Genomic DNA, 14485 nt, shown 5'->3' on the forward strand with positions numbered 1-14485 from the left:
TTCCTTGGAAGTTCAGCAAATAAATCTCCTCTGCGTTTTCGCAACAGCTAGTGATAACAGAAGCAGTGTCAAATTATGAAGTAGATTATGTTTCTCTTGAAAAAATATTTCTGGAACTGGTGCAAAATCAAGACAATTCTAAAGAAGTGTGGCATATACTAGGTGGTGATATCTGATTGAGTAAGAGGATCGAACGTGAAAATATGCATCTAACAAAAATCTGTTGCATTAAAACAGTTTCCTAAGAATAAATTACTCTTCATTGAAGGTATTTGAGAGACTTAATTTATGCTGTGTTTTGCACTTTCACAGATTGGGACTTTATTTTGTTTAAAGTCCTTTATCTTCATGTGTTGTTCATGAAATGTTGGAAAAAGTGGGCCACAACCAACTCCCCTCTCATAATTACACTCCCATACGGGAGACATCGGTGGCATCACTGACATGTCAAGTGGATTTCCAAATGTGTTTAGTGGGATATATGTCTTCAACTAAGTATAATCAAGAAGTATGAATTACATCACGACTTGACATTGATGTAAAACACGCGCACCCATTAATACACATTAGAAAAACAAGTGGAAAAGGACCAAAATACATTAGAGATGTTCCAAGGAAAACAGAGAACATTCAAACAAGGGAAAAAAAAAAAAGGTTTCTGGTGTGGGGAGGTGTATTAAACCAGTCAGGCAACTTTTGGCAAATGTAAGCGTACAGCTCTCTCAGATGTTCATTGATGTCAGAACACAGGTGGAGAGTAAGGATTTATTAAAAAAGGCAAGGAGTAATTTCAACTGAGTTCACTGCCCTCCAGGCCCATCCTTCGCAGACATTATAATTCATGCCGTGTATATTATTAAGTCATTAGATGGTATCTCAACCTGATTGATTTAATTACCTGAAGGTGCTTCTTCAAGCCATCCCATTCAATGAAAGGCAGGCAGACATGCATGTTCGGCGGGGGCAGTATATCAGGCAGTGAGAGCAGCCTGTGCCTCCTGTTCCCTTGTGCCTTGCATACAACAGCTGGACTGTTCCTCGCACTGAATGCGGAGCTCTGCCTGACCGCATGGGTCCTGCCCCTCACCCACCCCCCACCCATTGAAAAGAACTGGGCTATGACAGCCGTGATGAGATCGCTGATAGGGAAGATCTAAGGTTCCGGAAGGAAAGGAAAGATAAGAGCTATACGAGGCTCTTCCCTTTATGCCGAGTTACAGCGTCAAAGGGAGCTGGCTTTTGTTTCTCATTTGACTCCCTTTTTTTTCTGATATGTGGACAATTCAGTTCAGTTGCATTGATTTTATATATTGGTGTTATGTTATGTTATGCCATGTTTTTTTTTTCTTTTTCTAACATCATAAGGAATAAGCCGAATCGGTGTGTGTCTCGGTTTCTAATTTTATTCAGTTTGCTAGTGAAAAAATAAAGCTGTAATAATCAGTTTGTTCAGGTATGTATGTAGTGAATGGCACCTCCTGTCTATGTTTGTACATACACATACATACACTGTGGATCACCCTCTAAGTGGAAAATAACGGTGGTGTATTCTAACACACAGCGTGTGTTGTCTATGTTCACACAGGAAGCAGTTTTACAACAACTTCAGGACTTTATGCAGGAAGCAATTCTCTCACAAATTCAACAGGATTCAATAGCTCACAACAGGTACAGTGTTTTTCCATTTTAGTCTTCGTCCCATGCCTTCAGATATGTTTTTACATTTCTAAATGATGGTTTGATTTACCATGTTTTATTTATAACAAAGGTGTTTCATTTCTGCAACAGCGACGTGAAAAAATACTTCTTGTTTGATTAAAAAAATCCTTAAAATGTAACGTAAACATGGATTATGTAAAATTGTGCAGGACATCTGCTGTCATGCATCGAAAAAAAGGGAAATTCAAAGTGTCCAGATGCAAAATGTAGGAGACATATGTTTGCATTTATGTTTTGGAATCCGTTCTGTAAAGTAGCAACATTTTAACAGGGTAATCTCATGTTACTTTTCTCCTGTGTTGCAGGAGTATCCTTCTTACCCAGGATTCAACCAAGGTCAATATGCACAATATTACAACAGCTCACCGTACACTTCCCCATATATGACAAGTAACAACACCAGCCCCACGACCCCCTCCACCACTGCCACGTACCAGCTGCAAGAGCCCCCCACCGGCATCACGAGCCAAGCAGTGACGGACCCCGCTTCAGGTAAGCAGCTCTCTTGCTCTGGTTGTTCGCGGGGGACGTCCCGGGTCTGCTGTAACTTTACTGGAAAACATGTCGATCCTCGGCGAATTACACGGCCCCATCAGGTGTCCTTTTACTGGAGAGGACCCTCATTCCCCCTGATGTCAGGCGAAGGAGAGGAAAAGGGTGGAAGGGGGGGGAGACTGATTTGGAAATGATCTTTGCGTAGAGGTCCCGTGTTGTTTTAGCTGAAAAGTGGAGAAAATGTGTTCTGGGTACAGAGAGCATGTGTGTAAGATTAGCAGCTTGTCACTTGACGCAGTGCTTGAGTGCAACTCGGACATACTGGCCAGCAGCCATATCACCCTGTAACTCACTACTGGCAGCCCACTGAAGCTCAGCAGATGTGAGCCTGGTCAGTACCTGGACGGGAAACCTCCTTGGAAAAACTAAGGCTGCTGCTGGAAGAGGTGTTAGTGGGGCCAGCAGGGGGCGCTCACCTCGTGGTCCACGTGGGTCCAAATGCCCCAGTATAGTGACGGGGACACTATACTGTAAACAGGCCCCGTCCTTCGGATGAGACGTAAAACCGAGGTCCTGACTCTCTTTGGTCATTAAAAATCCCAGGGCGTTTCTCGAAAAGAGTAGGGTAGTAACCCCGGCATCCTGGCCAGATTTCCCATTGGCCCTTACCAATCATGGCCTCCTAATAATCCCCATCTATGAATTGGCTTCATTACTCTGCTCTCCTCCCCACTGATAGCTGATGTGTGGTGAGCGTTCTGGCGCACTAGTGCTGCCGTCACATCATCCAGGTGGGGCTGCACACTGGTGGTGGTGGAGGGGATCCCCATTACCTGTAAAGTGCTTTGAGTGGGGTGTCCAGAAAAGCGCTATATAAGTGTAAGGAATTATTATTATTATTATTATTATTATTATTATTATTATTATTATTATTATTATTATTATTATACTGTATGTGTGCAGCTTACAGTGACATCCTTCTTTGACAGCAATGAGTCCACTTACTTTCTCTACAGTTTCTGTCTGTCATTTTTGGCTGCTGTTTCCGTGCTGCTGGATTTGTATTTAGAGCTGCCAGACCAAAACAAAATTCTGCTAACCTCAGTTATTGCATCAAAACGTCATTTGGTTGCATTTTGCTTGTTTTGAAGAGCAAGTGTCAATGTCTCTGGCTACCCCCCTTTACCAAACAGACAGAAACTTGGGATGTGGCTGTCACTTCTTCTCTTCGAGAGCCATAGGGAGATGGAATCATTTATTTGTAAATCACCCAAAAATACATTTGGATACTCTCTAATTATTATAATAAATTTATGCTTCATTTCAGTACAGCCCGAAATAAAATACAAAGAGCGCCATAACCAAGGAATACAGTAGTTCTAATGAACGTAGCATTGGCATTCTAATATCTCCATTATTTTTCTATTCATACTCTTAAAATAATTTTCCATCATGGTATTTCAGAATTTGCGTTGCCACTGCCCTTAAAGTTATTTCAGTTTAGGACGGCACAGATCGCTGGAGAGTTCTTTGCTCAAGTGTCAGAGAGTTGAGTCTTCAGCATTATCCAAGAACTTCAGTTATTGAACCATCATCTAGAGATGAACAGATGACTTTCCTCCAGAAATGAACTCTGTAATGTTACAGTAGGTGCCTGTATTTTAAGGTTTATTCAGCTTGCTCAAATTGCTGAGTCATTCAGAGTACGATGTCCACTGCCCCTGTGTTAAATGCTTTCCCAGTCTTTTTGCTTTCTCCCGTTAGTTTTTTCTGTTGCTCTGCCTGCAAGCACACTAGTTTTATTAAGAGTTTGCTGTAAATTAACCAAAGATGTTCAATGGGTTTGATTCAGGAGACTAAGGAGGCCAGCTGTGAGTGGTGAGGTGAACAAGATGCAATATGCACTTACTGATCTTGGACACAAAGCTTTGTCCGCAGTCAAATCATGCCCTAAACTAGATCTTTTTATCATTTCAACTCAACTGTAAAAAAAACAGGTGGCAGGGTTTTAGTGTGGTGTGTAATGTTGACTTCAGAAACCAGAGTTACATAGTTTTGAGTGGGATTGTTGACACAGATGTTTGATCTTAACCTGTGATTCTTACTTTTCTTTTAATTTTTGTCTGAATAACTGTTGTGCTTTTCATTGTTATTTCTACCTCAATACAGTCTTTGCTGCCATATTTTTGGAATTTTAATTCAAGCAAAATTGCAAAAAATAGCAAAGGCAATCCATAGAGACTACTTATGATTTTAGCAGTGATCAACTGTTGCAAAAAATCTGCTTAGAACATTAATATGCAAGTAAAATAAGTTTACGTGTAAAAACTAATGGAACAGATTTAGATAATAAGTTCTTAAATTTTAAACAGTGGCATGGCAGCCAAGGAAAGTGAGATACATACATGGCAGAACTGCAGAAAATACAGCTGAGCACACTGGTTAATATTAAAAGTTGCTGGAGATTAGAAATGAGGACATTTTAAAGCCTTTCTCTCTTTAAATGTGGATGAAAGTATTTGCCAAAATACACACAGCTCCTTATTACAGCCTACAATTTGGAGTATGCAATTGTTATTCAAGCAAACTCAGCACTCCAGCTCTTTGCTAAAAGAGAGAAACTCATGGCTGTTGTCCGTCCTGAGACATGTGCCATTGCTTTTACGGATGAATCCTTAAGGTGAGCAGTAAAGCTTCAGTGTGAACTGGGAAATAGAACTAGAACTGGTGACACTGTGGACTTGCAGGTGTCTGCAAGAGAAACCCCCAGCCAGGCCAGGACCAGTTTCACAGACACTGTAGTATCAAGGCAAAGCCAGCAAATTGTACAATCATGGTTTCAGAGCACCAGCTTACAGTTTGGGATTGTCAATGGAAAAGTCACTCAAGAGCCCCTTACAATAAGCACGTTACTGACCACTGGGGATTTCAGTTGTTTTTACTTGAACCTCAATGGCTCCATTTCCAAGAGGATCCATTGACCACTGTCCCTGCTAATTGCCATTCTTATTACAGTTTACTCAGTATCCTAATGCGCAATTTAGTTTCCATATACCCAATATTTTGCATTAGAAGATTTTTTACATTCAAAACACCATTTAAAAACATGAGTTTGGTGAAAGAAATACTTGATAACTGGGATCTACTGTGCAACTGTTACATAGCTTACATAGAAAAATCTCTTTGTCCCCATCCATAATACGGAAGTCTTTTATTTGGCTTCGCCTATGATAAAAGGTTTTTTAGAGTTCTTTATTCATTTCAATAATTACTAGTAATCAGATAAATTCAACACTGCTTTTTAAAGGATAATAAGCTGGATATATGGGGTCACACAAAAAGTCATAACGTCTTTCATATTGCCAGCAAGTCCTCCTTCCCAGAGCTCTCCAGAGTATGTGTAACAAGGCTACTGCTTGGAGCTGTGGTATGGTCCAGGCCTGGCTCTGAGGATTAAAATACTCATGCACTGCAGGGATGCCAAAAGACCCGTCCTGTTTGGCAGAGCTATAAGCTGCATTCATTACATTCCCCTTCCAGTCAGACATATCTCATCCTTGAGCTGAACCAGCTAACCCTGCCAGAATTCCCTCAGCCTCAGGGTAGCGGGGAGCCACTGTGTGCTGAGCCCTCGCTTGGCATTCGCACAAAGGAGGGGGCTTCGGTCTGTTTCTATGTGCCCAGTGCACTGAGTCCTGCCTTGAGCCCGAAGTGGGAACTCAGCACAGGACGTCTTGGGTGTGCATGCCCTGTCGCTGTTCTAGAAGAGCTTTTCATGTGGGCTGGGGGGGCATTGGTTAGTGTATGATCAATGATACTATTTTAGGAACTTCCTTACAACACAGGTACTTTTTACAGGTTGAATCATGTGTATATTATAATTATATATATAATATATTAATTATATACATTTTAAAATTTTCTATTTAACAAATCTGCTATTCAGTAAATGCCAAGGTGCAAAAGTCCCCTCTTTGTTGAATGTCTCAGTCATTAACAAATAATTAGCTGCGCTGGTAGATAAGTACTTGAAGGACAGATTTATGCGCATTTTCACTTTATGCCAGTGCTGGGTTTGTACAGTAAATTAAGCCTAAGGTATTATTTCCCCCTACCACTTAGGATAATAAGGAATAATATGAGCATCTTTTACCCGCTGAACAGGGCTCTTCTTTTCCTTCTCTCTCTTTCAAGAGTGGCAAATGTAACTCAGATGTTACCTTGAAAGCATTCCGAAACACCACATAAAACAGCCATAAACTCCAGAGTGCATTACCTTCCCTTTTCATCAGAGCCCTTCTGACTTTACAAACCCCATCTTCATAAGGTGTGAAAGGATGATGTCTTTCATTTCTAAACTCTTTGCAAGTGCCTTTATTTATTTCTAGATCTTGCCAAGAGTTAGTTTCTCAAAGTTCATCGCAAGAGGCATTTTGGCATATTTCATTCCTAAGAATACATTTAGTCATGTGCTATTTGCTATAGAAGCTACTAAATAGCAAATCCAACTGTAATGACTGAGCAAACCATATCAAGAATTTATGTTTTTGGCCAAAGTATATATACCAGTTATACCTCTTAAAATGTGTTCGGCATTTGAAAAAAGTGTAGTTATTCTTCCAGTGCATATTACATAATTGTTGAATAGTATTTATAGTGTAGCCTAAAGCTTAATGTCATTTTGGTTGATTACTCTTGATTGTATTGCCAGTCTCCTTAGCAAGCTATGGCTTTGTCACTGTAACTCTTGTTAGTTACTTTCAGTTAGACTGTAAATGTGAATAAAGACATTTGATTTTACAGTAGGTCTCTCAGTCAAATAATACCTCTAAAGTTCTTTTACTAATCTAAATGTCACAAAATTGGTCTGATTTCTGCAAATATGTAACAACTGAAATGTTCATTCTTCTTTCATGTGCCATAGTTATATGTGTATTAGTACTGTATTTTTCAATTTTTTTTAACTACTGTATATCCTTACAACATCTACTAATGTTGCCAATTTTATATTGTGAATTGAAGTGACCCAATTAACCTTCTCAACAAAGTAAAACATGTTTTTTTTATCTTTGTTCCAGTCTTTAGTTTCAAATCCTCACACTGCTGTCTTCTTTCATGCCTGCCTTGTTCAGATTATTTTGTGCTAGCACCTTTCCTCGTTTCAAGTGATCATTTTTGGTTTGTTGTAAAAGGGCATGTCTGCATATACACCCTGAAGATGTTTCTTTTAAAATGTCTTACAGAAAACAATGTGTGATGATGTGGGAAGTAAATGGTGGCACATCAGATTCTGACAGCTTTGGCAAAACAGTATTTGGAAAACAGTGACATCATTTTTAGCCAATCCCACTCAGACACAAGGTTAGATCTTATCAAGGAACCAGGCTTTAAACATCTAGCAGCACAACTGGCAACGGCACAGACAGGATTTAATGTCAAAAGTAATATATTATTATTATTTAATCACAAGACCTCAAAGTAATTATTTCTTTTTCTCTGTAATTACCAACACTTTTTTTGGCAACCGGAGTATTTTTGTAGCTCTCTCTGATTGGTTGTTTTCTCTCTCTCTCTGTGTAGTGCTAAAGTACCTTTCAGATGTTTAGAACAGTGTACAGACAGGTTTGTGTACACTGTAATCTTGAGACTTACTAAGATCTTATCATTACAGAACACAGCTATAAAATAATACAGATATTGAAGCACTGAATGTGATGGTAGCCTAGTTGGCCCTCAGTAATTAACTTATTTTGGTCAGATTTTGGTTGTGACCCTCAGTGAAAATGCTTAACTGGATGTACTGTATGCTTGGATTCTCAGTTAAAGTGGACCTTTTTCTATGATCATCAAACCAAACTGTTGAAGCACGGGTCTTAAGTCAAAAATAAGCAAAGGTGCCTAGTTTCAAACCACACTCTTACAGGCATTAACTTCTATTAACTATTAACTATTAACTTTTATTAACTTCTGATAGCAGAAATACAGTCATCTTCCTGAAAAGACAACAAAGTTGGCTAAAACATTTCATTCTGGCTCAAAACGAATTACTTTATGTACACAAGGGGTGTCAAATGTGTTAAGAATTCTATATGTTTTTTTATATACAGCACTATTGGCTGATGGATTTGTCATAACTTGGGAGTGAAATGGTAAAACAGGTAGTCCCATCTGTGATATTAAAGAAAGACACTGATGTTTTGCTTAATGTTTTGTGTTAAAGTTGGGTAGAAAAAATTATTCTAGGAAATATTCTCTTAATTATTGAAGTATCACATGAATGACTAATCCTCAAATGTGAAGCTTCAGGAATCCAAGAAAACGTGAGCAATTGGATAAAGAATAGGTTACCTCATACTGGAATGAAATCGAGTTGGGTACCATTGGGAACAGATGTAGGATCGCTGCTCTATCTAATCTGTATCAGTGATCTGGATTCTGGTATAATGAGTAAACTTGTCAGATTCTTCAGTCTGGTCAGTTTTCAGATGCTGCAAAAACAGGTGGTGTTGCAAATATTTAAAAAGCAGTAAGCAATACAAGAGGATAACACAAATAATAATAGGCAGGAGCCTGGCAAATACAATTTAATTTAAATAAGGTAATACACATGTGATGCAAGAAAGATCTAGGGATTTCTGTAGACTTCATTATATTCATGTAAACATCACTTTTCCTAGTTTGTTAATGGTGGGAAGCAAATGGCTGTTACAATTAAATTGAAGGAAGGCATTTCCACAGTACATCTGTTATACCATCCTTGGAATATGGTGTTTGATCAACATACTATAAAAAAAAGATATTACTGTCCTAGAACACTCACTGTCAATAGAACAGTCGTTCAATTTGACATGCTTTCTGACTAGACGTCTTGTCAAGTCCTGTAGTGTGACAAAGCTTTAAGTGTTGTACTGCTTAGGGCAAGGTAAATCATTTGTATTGAGAATTAAAAATTGAAACAGAGAGCTACAGTATCTTCCAAAGTTTCTGACAGCTTCCTTATGTCTAATATTTTGCATGTTGTATTGTATATTAAATGAGCTATCTTGACTCTAAGCAAGGAGATAAAAATGTTTTAATATTATCTAAATCTTCCCTTTACAAACAGAAGTAGCTGAGACGGAAAGTGTGCAAATACTAATATAAAGAGACTGAAAGTCTAAGGCTAATTATCTCTTAACAAGTGCTTCTGATTTCACTTATACAGTATATCAAACCTCAACATATCAAAGGAAACAAGTAAATGACAAGACAAGTCCAAAAGAGAGAAAGCCATTTAGCCCTCTTTATGTGGTTGCTAGCTTAGTAATCCAAGAGTTTTATCTAGCTGATTATTAAAGGCTCCCTTGGGTCAGATTCAATCGTGAGCTAGGAAGGTGGTCCCAGACTCCTACAATCCTCTGTGTAAAGAAGACTCCTGTTTTGTCATGAGTGCTTCTAAAAGTGTATTACGCTTGTCAAATGGATCCGTGTTTTGCATCTGATCTTGAAGAAGTCTCCTGAATGGAATTGCTCAATACCTTGTAGGATTTGAAATACCTGAATCATTTCCCCCTGGTAATCGTCTCTGTTCCAGGGTCAAAAGGAATCATTTCCCTTAATCTGACTGAGAATGGCATTCACTGCAGACCAGGAATCAGATGAAGAGATGCCTTTGGGAATCCGACATGATAGGGTAGAACCGCAGCTCAAAAACCTTAGTTGAGTCAAGGAAAATGAAAGGAAAAAATCATAGATTGAGAATGAAATCATGAGGAATGATTAAAAGCAGTTAAGCAGTATCATTCCAGGCAGATGTGGCCCTCTCTGAGTTTTTGGCTCCTGGAGGTAGTACTTTAGGGTATGAAAATGGTAAAGAATGTTTGTGAAATTTAGGCCGTATTGCCAAAGGTTTTCCTGATCTTCTTGCTGGACGTGTACATTAAATGTCCACTTACATTCTGTTCTTCAGTGTCATGCAGTACCACCGGGGAGGTTTTGGAATTGATTAATACAGTGACAAGCTCAGGGTATATTCAGCTGTGATTGCTAAAAAGGAGGAACATTCTATTGTGAAACGTTTGTAGATAATTGCCGATATATCGTCCCCTGTTGCATTTTTCTTTGAGAAAGTCAGTACACTTTTGTAGAACTAGTTTATGAGTTTTAGTCACTGGTCATATTGTTTAAGCATTGTGTTGTTTGGATAATTGGGAAGGTGAATGTATTTTCTTTTTTAGCTGTATTAATAATGTTCAGTCTTAGAAGCGAAATATTTCAAGTCTCAGGCAAATCTATTAGGAGCCTCTAATTGAAACAGTTTTTTACTGATGTGTTGAGCAGGTTTTAAGATTGTAGGCGACTTGAGTTCAGACAGGGGGCCCAAATACCGATGTCAGTAACTCCATGTATATCAGCTTCATTGCCTAAGAAAACATAGTGATGTCTGTAAAAAAATCCAATGTATTACAGTATATGCACTGTCAGAATCTTATGGTAACATGCAAACTACAGTTTGCAGTTTTTTAATACAAGCTAATTAAAGGAATTGCAAGCTCAATATGTGGTACAGGCCAGTACAGTTAACTGCAGAGCATGCTGTCCTAAGGGTATTGTGGATGCATGCAATGCATTAGTGGAGTATCAAGCAAAATGACTGCAGAGCCCAAGGCACACAGCTGGCCACAATGTAAGAAGATCCTGCCCACCATGTTCGTACGGGAAGGTGAAAGTCCTTTTTTTTTTGTTGTTCTGTTTTTCAGGAGACTACAGTACAATCCACAGTCCATCAACTCCCATTAAAGATTCAGATTCGGATCGATTGCGCCGGGCTTCAGATGGAAAATCACGTGGCCGGGGCAGAAGGAACAATAACCCATCGCCTCCACCGGACTCTGACCTTGAGGTAGGACTGATGGCTCGTGCCTCTGTCAGTGGCTGTGGGACTGCTGCAGTGTGGAGTCCAGCTTCTCTCCTGCCCCTCAGGGGAGGGTCACTTTTGAAACATTCCAGTCAACACAGTATCTAACACACAGATTCACATGTTCGCAGACAAGTACTTGGAAATGCAACTAGTCAAAATGCAATGCTAAAACCTCCAGGAAACAATGGCTTGTAATGTTCTAGAATTACATTTAGCATTTTGTGAGAATTTGTTTCATTAAGATCCATAGATTCTAACTGTGGAACCATAACACTGGAAGGCAGCAATGTGGGGAACATTTTTGTAATATAATGAGATCAATAAGTAGTGTGAACGGGTAATGTTCATTTTCATTATTTTTGCTTGCAGCCACTGTTCATCATTGCATTACAGACGTCTTTTACAGAAAAGAGAGAAATCTTTACAGAAATGTTATTTTCATGATTAGGATATTTCGATTTCATTTACATTAGAAATAAGATAATGCACAAATCTCTCAGAATGGATACATTAGTATTATGCGTCAAATAATCTAAATTTAAAATCTCAAAAACTGGGCACATCATAAATCACTATATATCATATACAGTATGTCTGATCTATTATATCTGTTAGATATATTAAAAAAGGAAGGATTTAATCTGGAAGCCTAGTAGGTTTTAAGGCTGTTAACCTGTGATGACTGTACACAGTCAGATGAGAATTCTAGTTAATATCTCTAGTTAATTGGTCAGTTTGTATTGATTACTTTAATGCAGAAGGGAAAAGAGAGGGCAGTGTGGAGCAGTGGCTTTGACTTCAAGTCCTCTGGTAGACGACAGAAGCAAATGGACTTGTAGCACAGTGCCACTTAAATATAAACCTTCTTGGTTTATTGACTTAGGTATTACCTTCCAGGGTACAGAGTGCAGTATTGATTTTCTCCCTTGTTTCACAGCGCGTTTTCATATGGGATTTGGATGAAACAATCATCGTTTTCCATTCCTTGCTCACTGGGTCTTACGCCAATAGATATGGCAGGGTAAGTGACATCGGACCCTGGTGGCATGTTTTATCGGTAAACAAAAACATCTCTGAAGGGCTAAAGATTTTATAAGGTGAATGTGGATGTCCAATGAAAATGTCATGGATGCATGAGTAAGTGTAGCCTTGGAATACTGGTTCTTTTTCATGGGTGGACTTGAGATAACAAACACTTTTGTAAGAGTATTTTATGCAGTGTCCTGTTCTAAAGAAAAGGTAATACTGTAGATAATGGTATGTTTTACTACATTTCTGTGGAACACCTACTGCAGAATCATGGCAGATTGGAAATGGTGTGAACAAACTTAAATCAGTCAAGTGCCTGTTAAAATAGGGAAGGCTGTCTAAGCAAAATTAAATAAAACTGTTTATTTGTATCAAATACTTTTCCACTAATTAATGTTTTATCACGTCTATTCTAAGACATGAATCAAAAAAACTTGTCTTTTTATGTGCAGAAAAGCTGTTGAGTTCATTCACACAGTGTCCCTGTGTCACCAAGAAGTTGCTCGTATTTATTTGGAGACATACTGTATATTCATTTTTGGACTGGGCTTTTAAGTTCCTTCTGTCATGGCATTTTTTTTATATGTACTTAATTAGTGGGATTAAACATTTATTTTTAAAGACTGTATATTATTACAGGTAAGCCTTTCTAAAAATTCAACCCATAGGTACGTCTGTTTCAAGTTTTGAAAATTGTACATTGTACATAGTCTGTTGAACTATTAATGCTCCATAGTATAAGAAAAATAGTTTCAAGTGTTCTGTCTATAAGCACAAATATTATGTAGAAGACAGAAGAACTCTGTGGGGGTAAACGCAGTGTGGGAGTGTGGCAGTGTTAAGATATAATGGGCATTCAATATGGCTCCTCTTTGTTCTTTAATGAAAAATGTGTGATTGGAGCTCAGTCTTCCCTTGACTTGTGTGCGTTTCGAGGGAGAAAAGAGGTGAGCTCCCTTGTCCCTCTGGTGTTTATTTACTTTTCCTCCGTGGGCATGCTGAATCGATAAAGGTGCTGAGGCCTCCAGGGCAGAAGTGTTCTTTTCCCTGGACACAACAGACAAATCTGCTGTCTCAAAAGACAGACTTCAGGCCTTATTTTGGCAAATCGCAGCACACAGATTGCCAGGCAGGTTTGTAGGCTGAAAGTTGGAGGGGAATCAAACATCTTTTTATTCGTTTTTAGCAGTTTCAATGAAAACAAAAAGATTCAAACACTCAGACACACATATACACAGCCTGCCTACATTTACTGTGCCTTACTTACAGACAAAAAGTTGGAAAACCGTATTTTTCTTAGCTCTGAAGCCTTAACTATAAATAGAGTTCTATCTGAGAACACTGCTGTGGTTATCAGTTATCCTAATTGGCATCAAGGCAGCTCAGTCCCATAAAGCTGATGGCTGAGGCCAGCTGTGTGGCGATTGGGTTGGAGACGGAGAAAAAAGCTGGCACCCTATGGATGGGTCTGAAGGCTGGAGGCAGGTGCAGGCGCAGGAATGACAGCAGCAGCCCTGGGCTTTCTGGCCTGGCTGATTTCTGAACTTGCTTAGTGTTTGGTTCAGAAAGAGAGCTCCGGATTCAGACCTCTCAAAGCCACGGATGCACAGATGAGTCAGACGGGGGGATCTTTCTCAGCTTTGTCACAAAATGAAATGCTCGGGTTTTTGGTGCAGAATTCCGAACATCTTGAAGTAGCTAAATTGCCGATAAAGATCTGGGCTGACAAAGGTTACAGAGAAGGGGCTGATAGAAAAACATGGGACTCTTCCATACCATGCAAAGTGTGAATATTTTTAAATTATTGACATAAAGGGAATTATGTTATAAAAAAGTAATCCACTTAGCCTGTCGCTGAGCTTATGGCTAAAAAAGCAATCCTGATTATTTTTACTGAGGCCTGCAGGTGTTTCTTTTGTTGTTTTTTCCTCTAGGTCAGTTTGGCTCACGTGATTGTTCCTCAGTAAGGTTAATTAAAACAGACATAAAACACCATTGTTCACTCTGCTTAGCAATCAGCAAAAAGCCTGGGTCCTTCTACTGGTGGTTATGTTCTTCATAATCCCTACCTCCCACTAAGGTTCCTACCTGTCTTACCAGTAGTATAGAAAGGACATGTTTCACTGAGCCACAAATCCTTTCAGATAGCCCTGTATTGTCAGGGTTTCTCCTAAGTATGTTATTACAATTCAAACTGATTAGTCCCGTCAGAAACTGAACAAAATGCAAACCCAGTAAAGCACTGGGTATTCTACAAGAATTAACTGCACAAATGTTCCCACAGTTCCTTAAATGTGCCTTTTATTAAAGACTTATTCTAGAAATTCAGAATAATTAAGTACA

At 39.0% G+C, this 14485-nt stretch overlaps 1 protein-coding gene across 19 annotated transcripts in view; it reads left to right on the forward strand.

Annotated features, from left to right (window-relative positions):
• eya1 (EYA transcriptional coactivator and phosphatase 1) overlaps positions 1 to 14485 on the forward strand; it is a 115705-nt gene that overhangs the window by 80914 nt on the left and 20306 nt on the right. For all 19 annotated transcript variants that reach the window (XM_088642238.1, XM_088642250.1, XM_088642253.1 and 16 more), the window contains 4 exons: positions 1586 to 1668; positions 2025 to 2211; positions 10953 to 11095; positions 12051 to 12134. In XM_088642238.1, coding sequence (XP_088498364.1) covers positions 1586 to 1668; positions 2025 to 2211; positions 10953 to 11095; positions 12051 to 12134 — 497 coding nt within the window. The remainder of the gene's footprint in view (positions 1 to 1585; positions 1669 to 2024; positions 2212 to 10952; positions 11096 to 12050; positions 12135 to 14485) is intronic.

This window comes from Lepisosteus platostomus, chromosome 8 (genome assembly GCF_059453375.1).
Source record: "Lepisosteus platostomus isolate fLepPlt1 chromosome 8, fLepPlt1.hap1, whole genome shotgun sequence".
In the NCBI taxonomy this organism is placed as follows: Eukaryota; Metazoa; Chordata; class Actinopteri; order Semionotiformes; family Lepisosteidae; genus Lepisosteus; species Lepisosteus platostomus.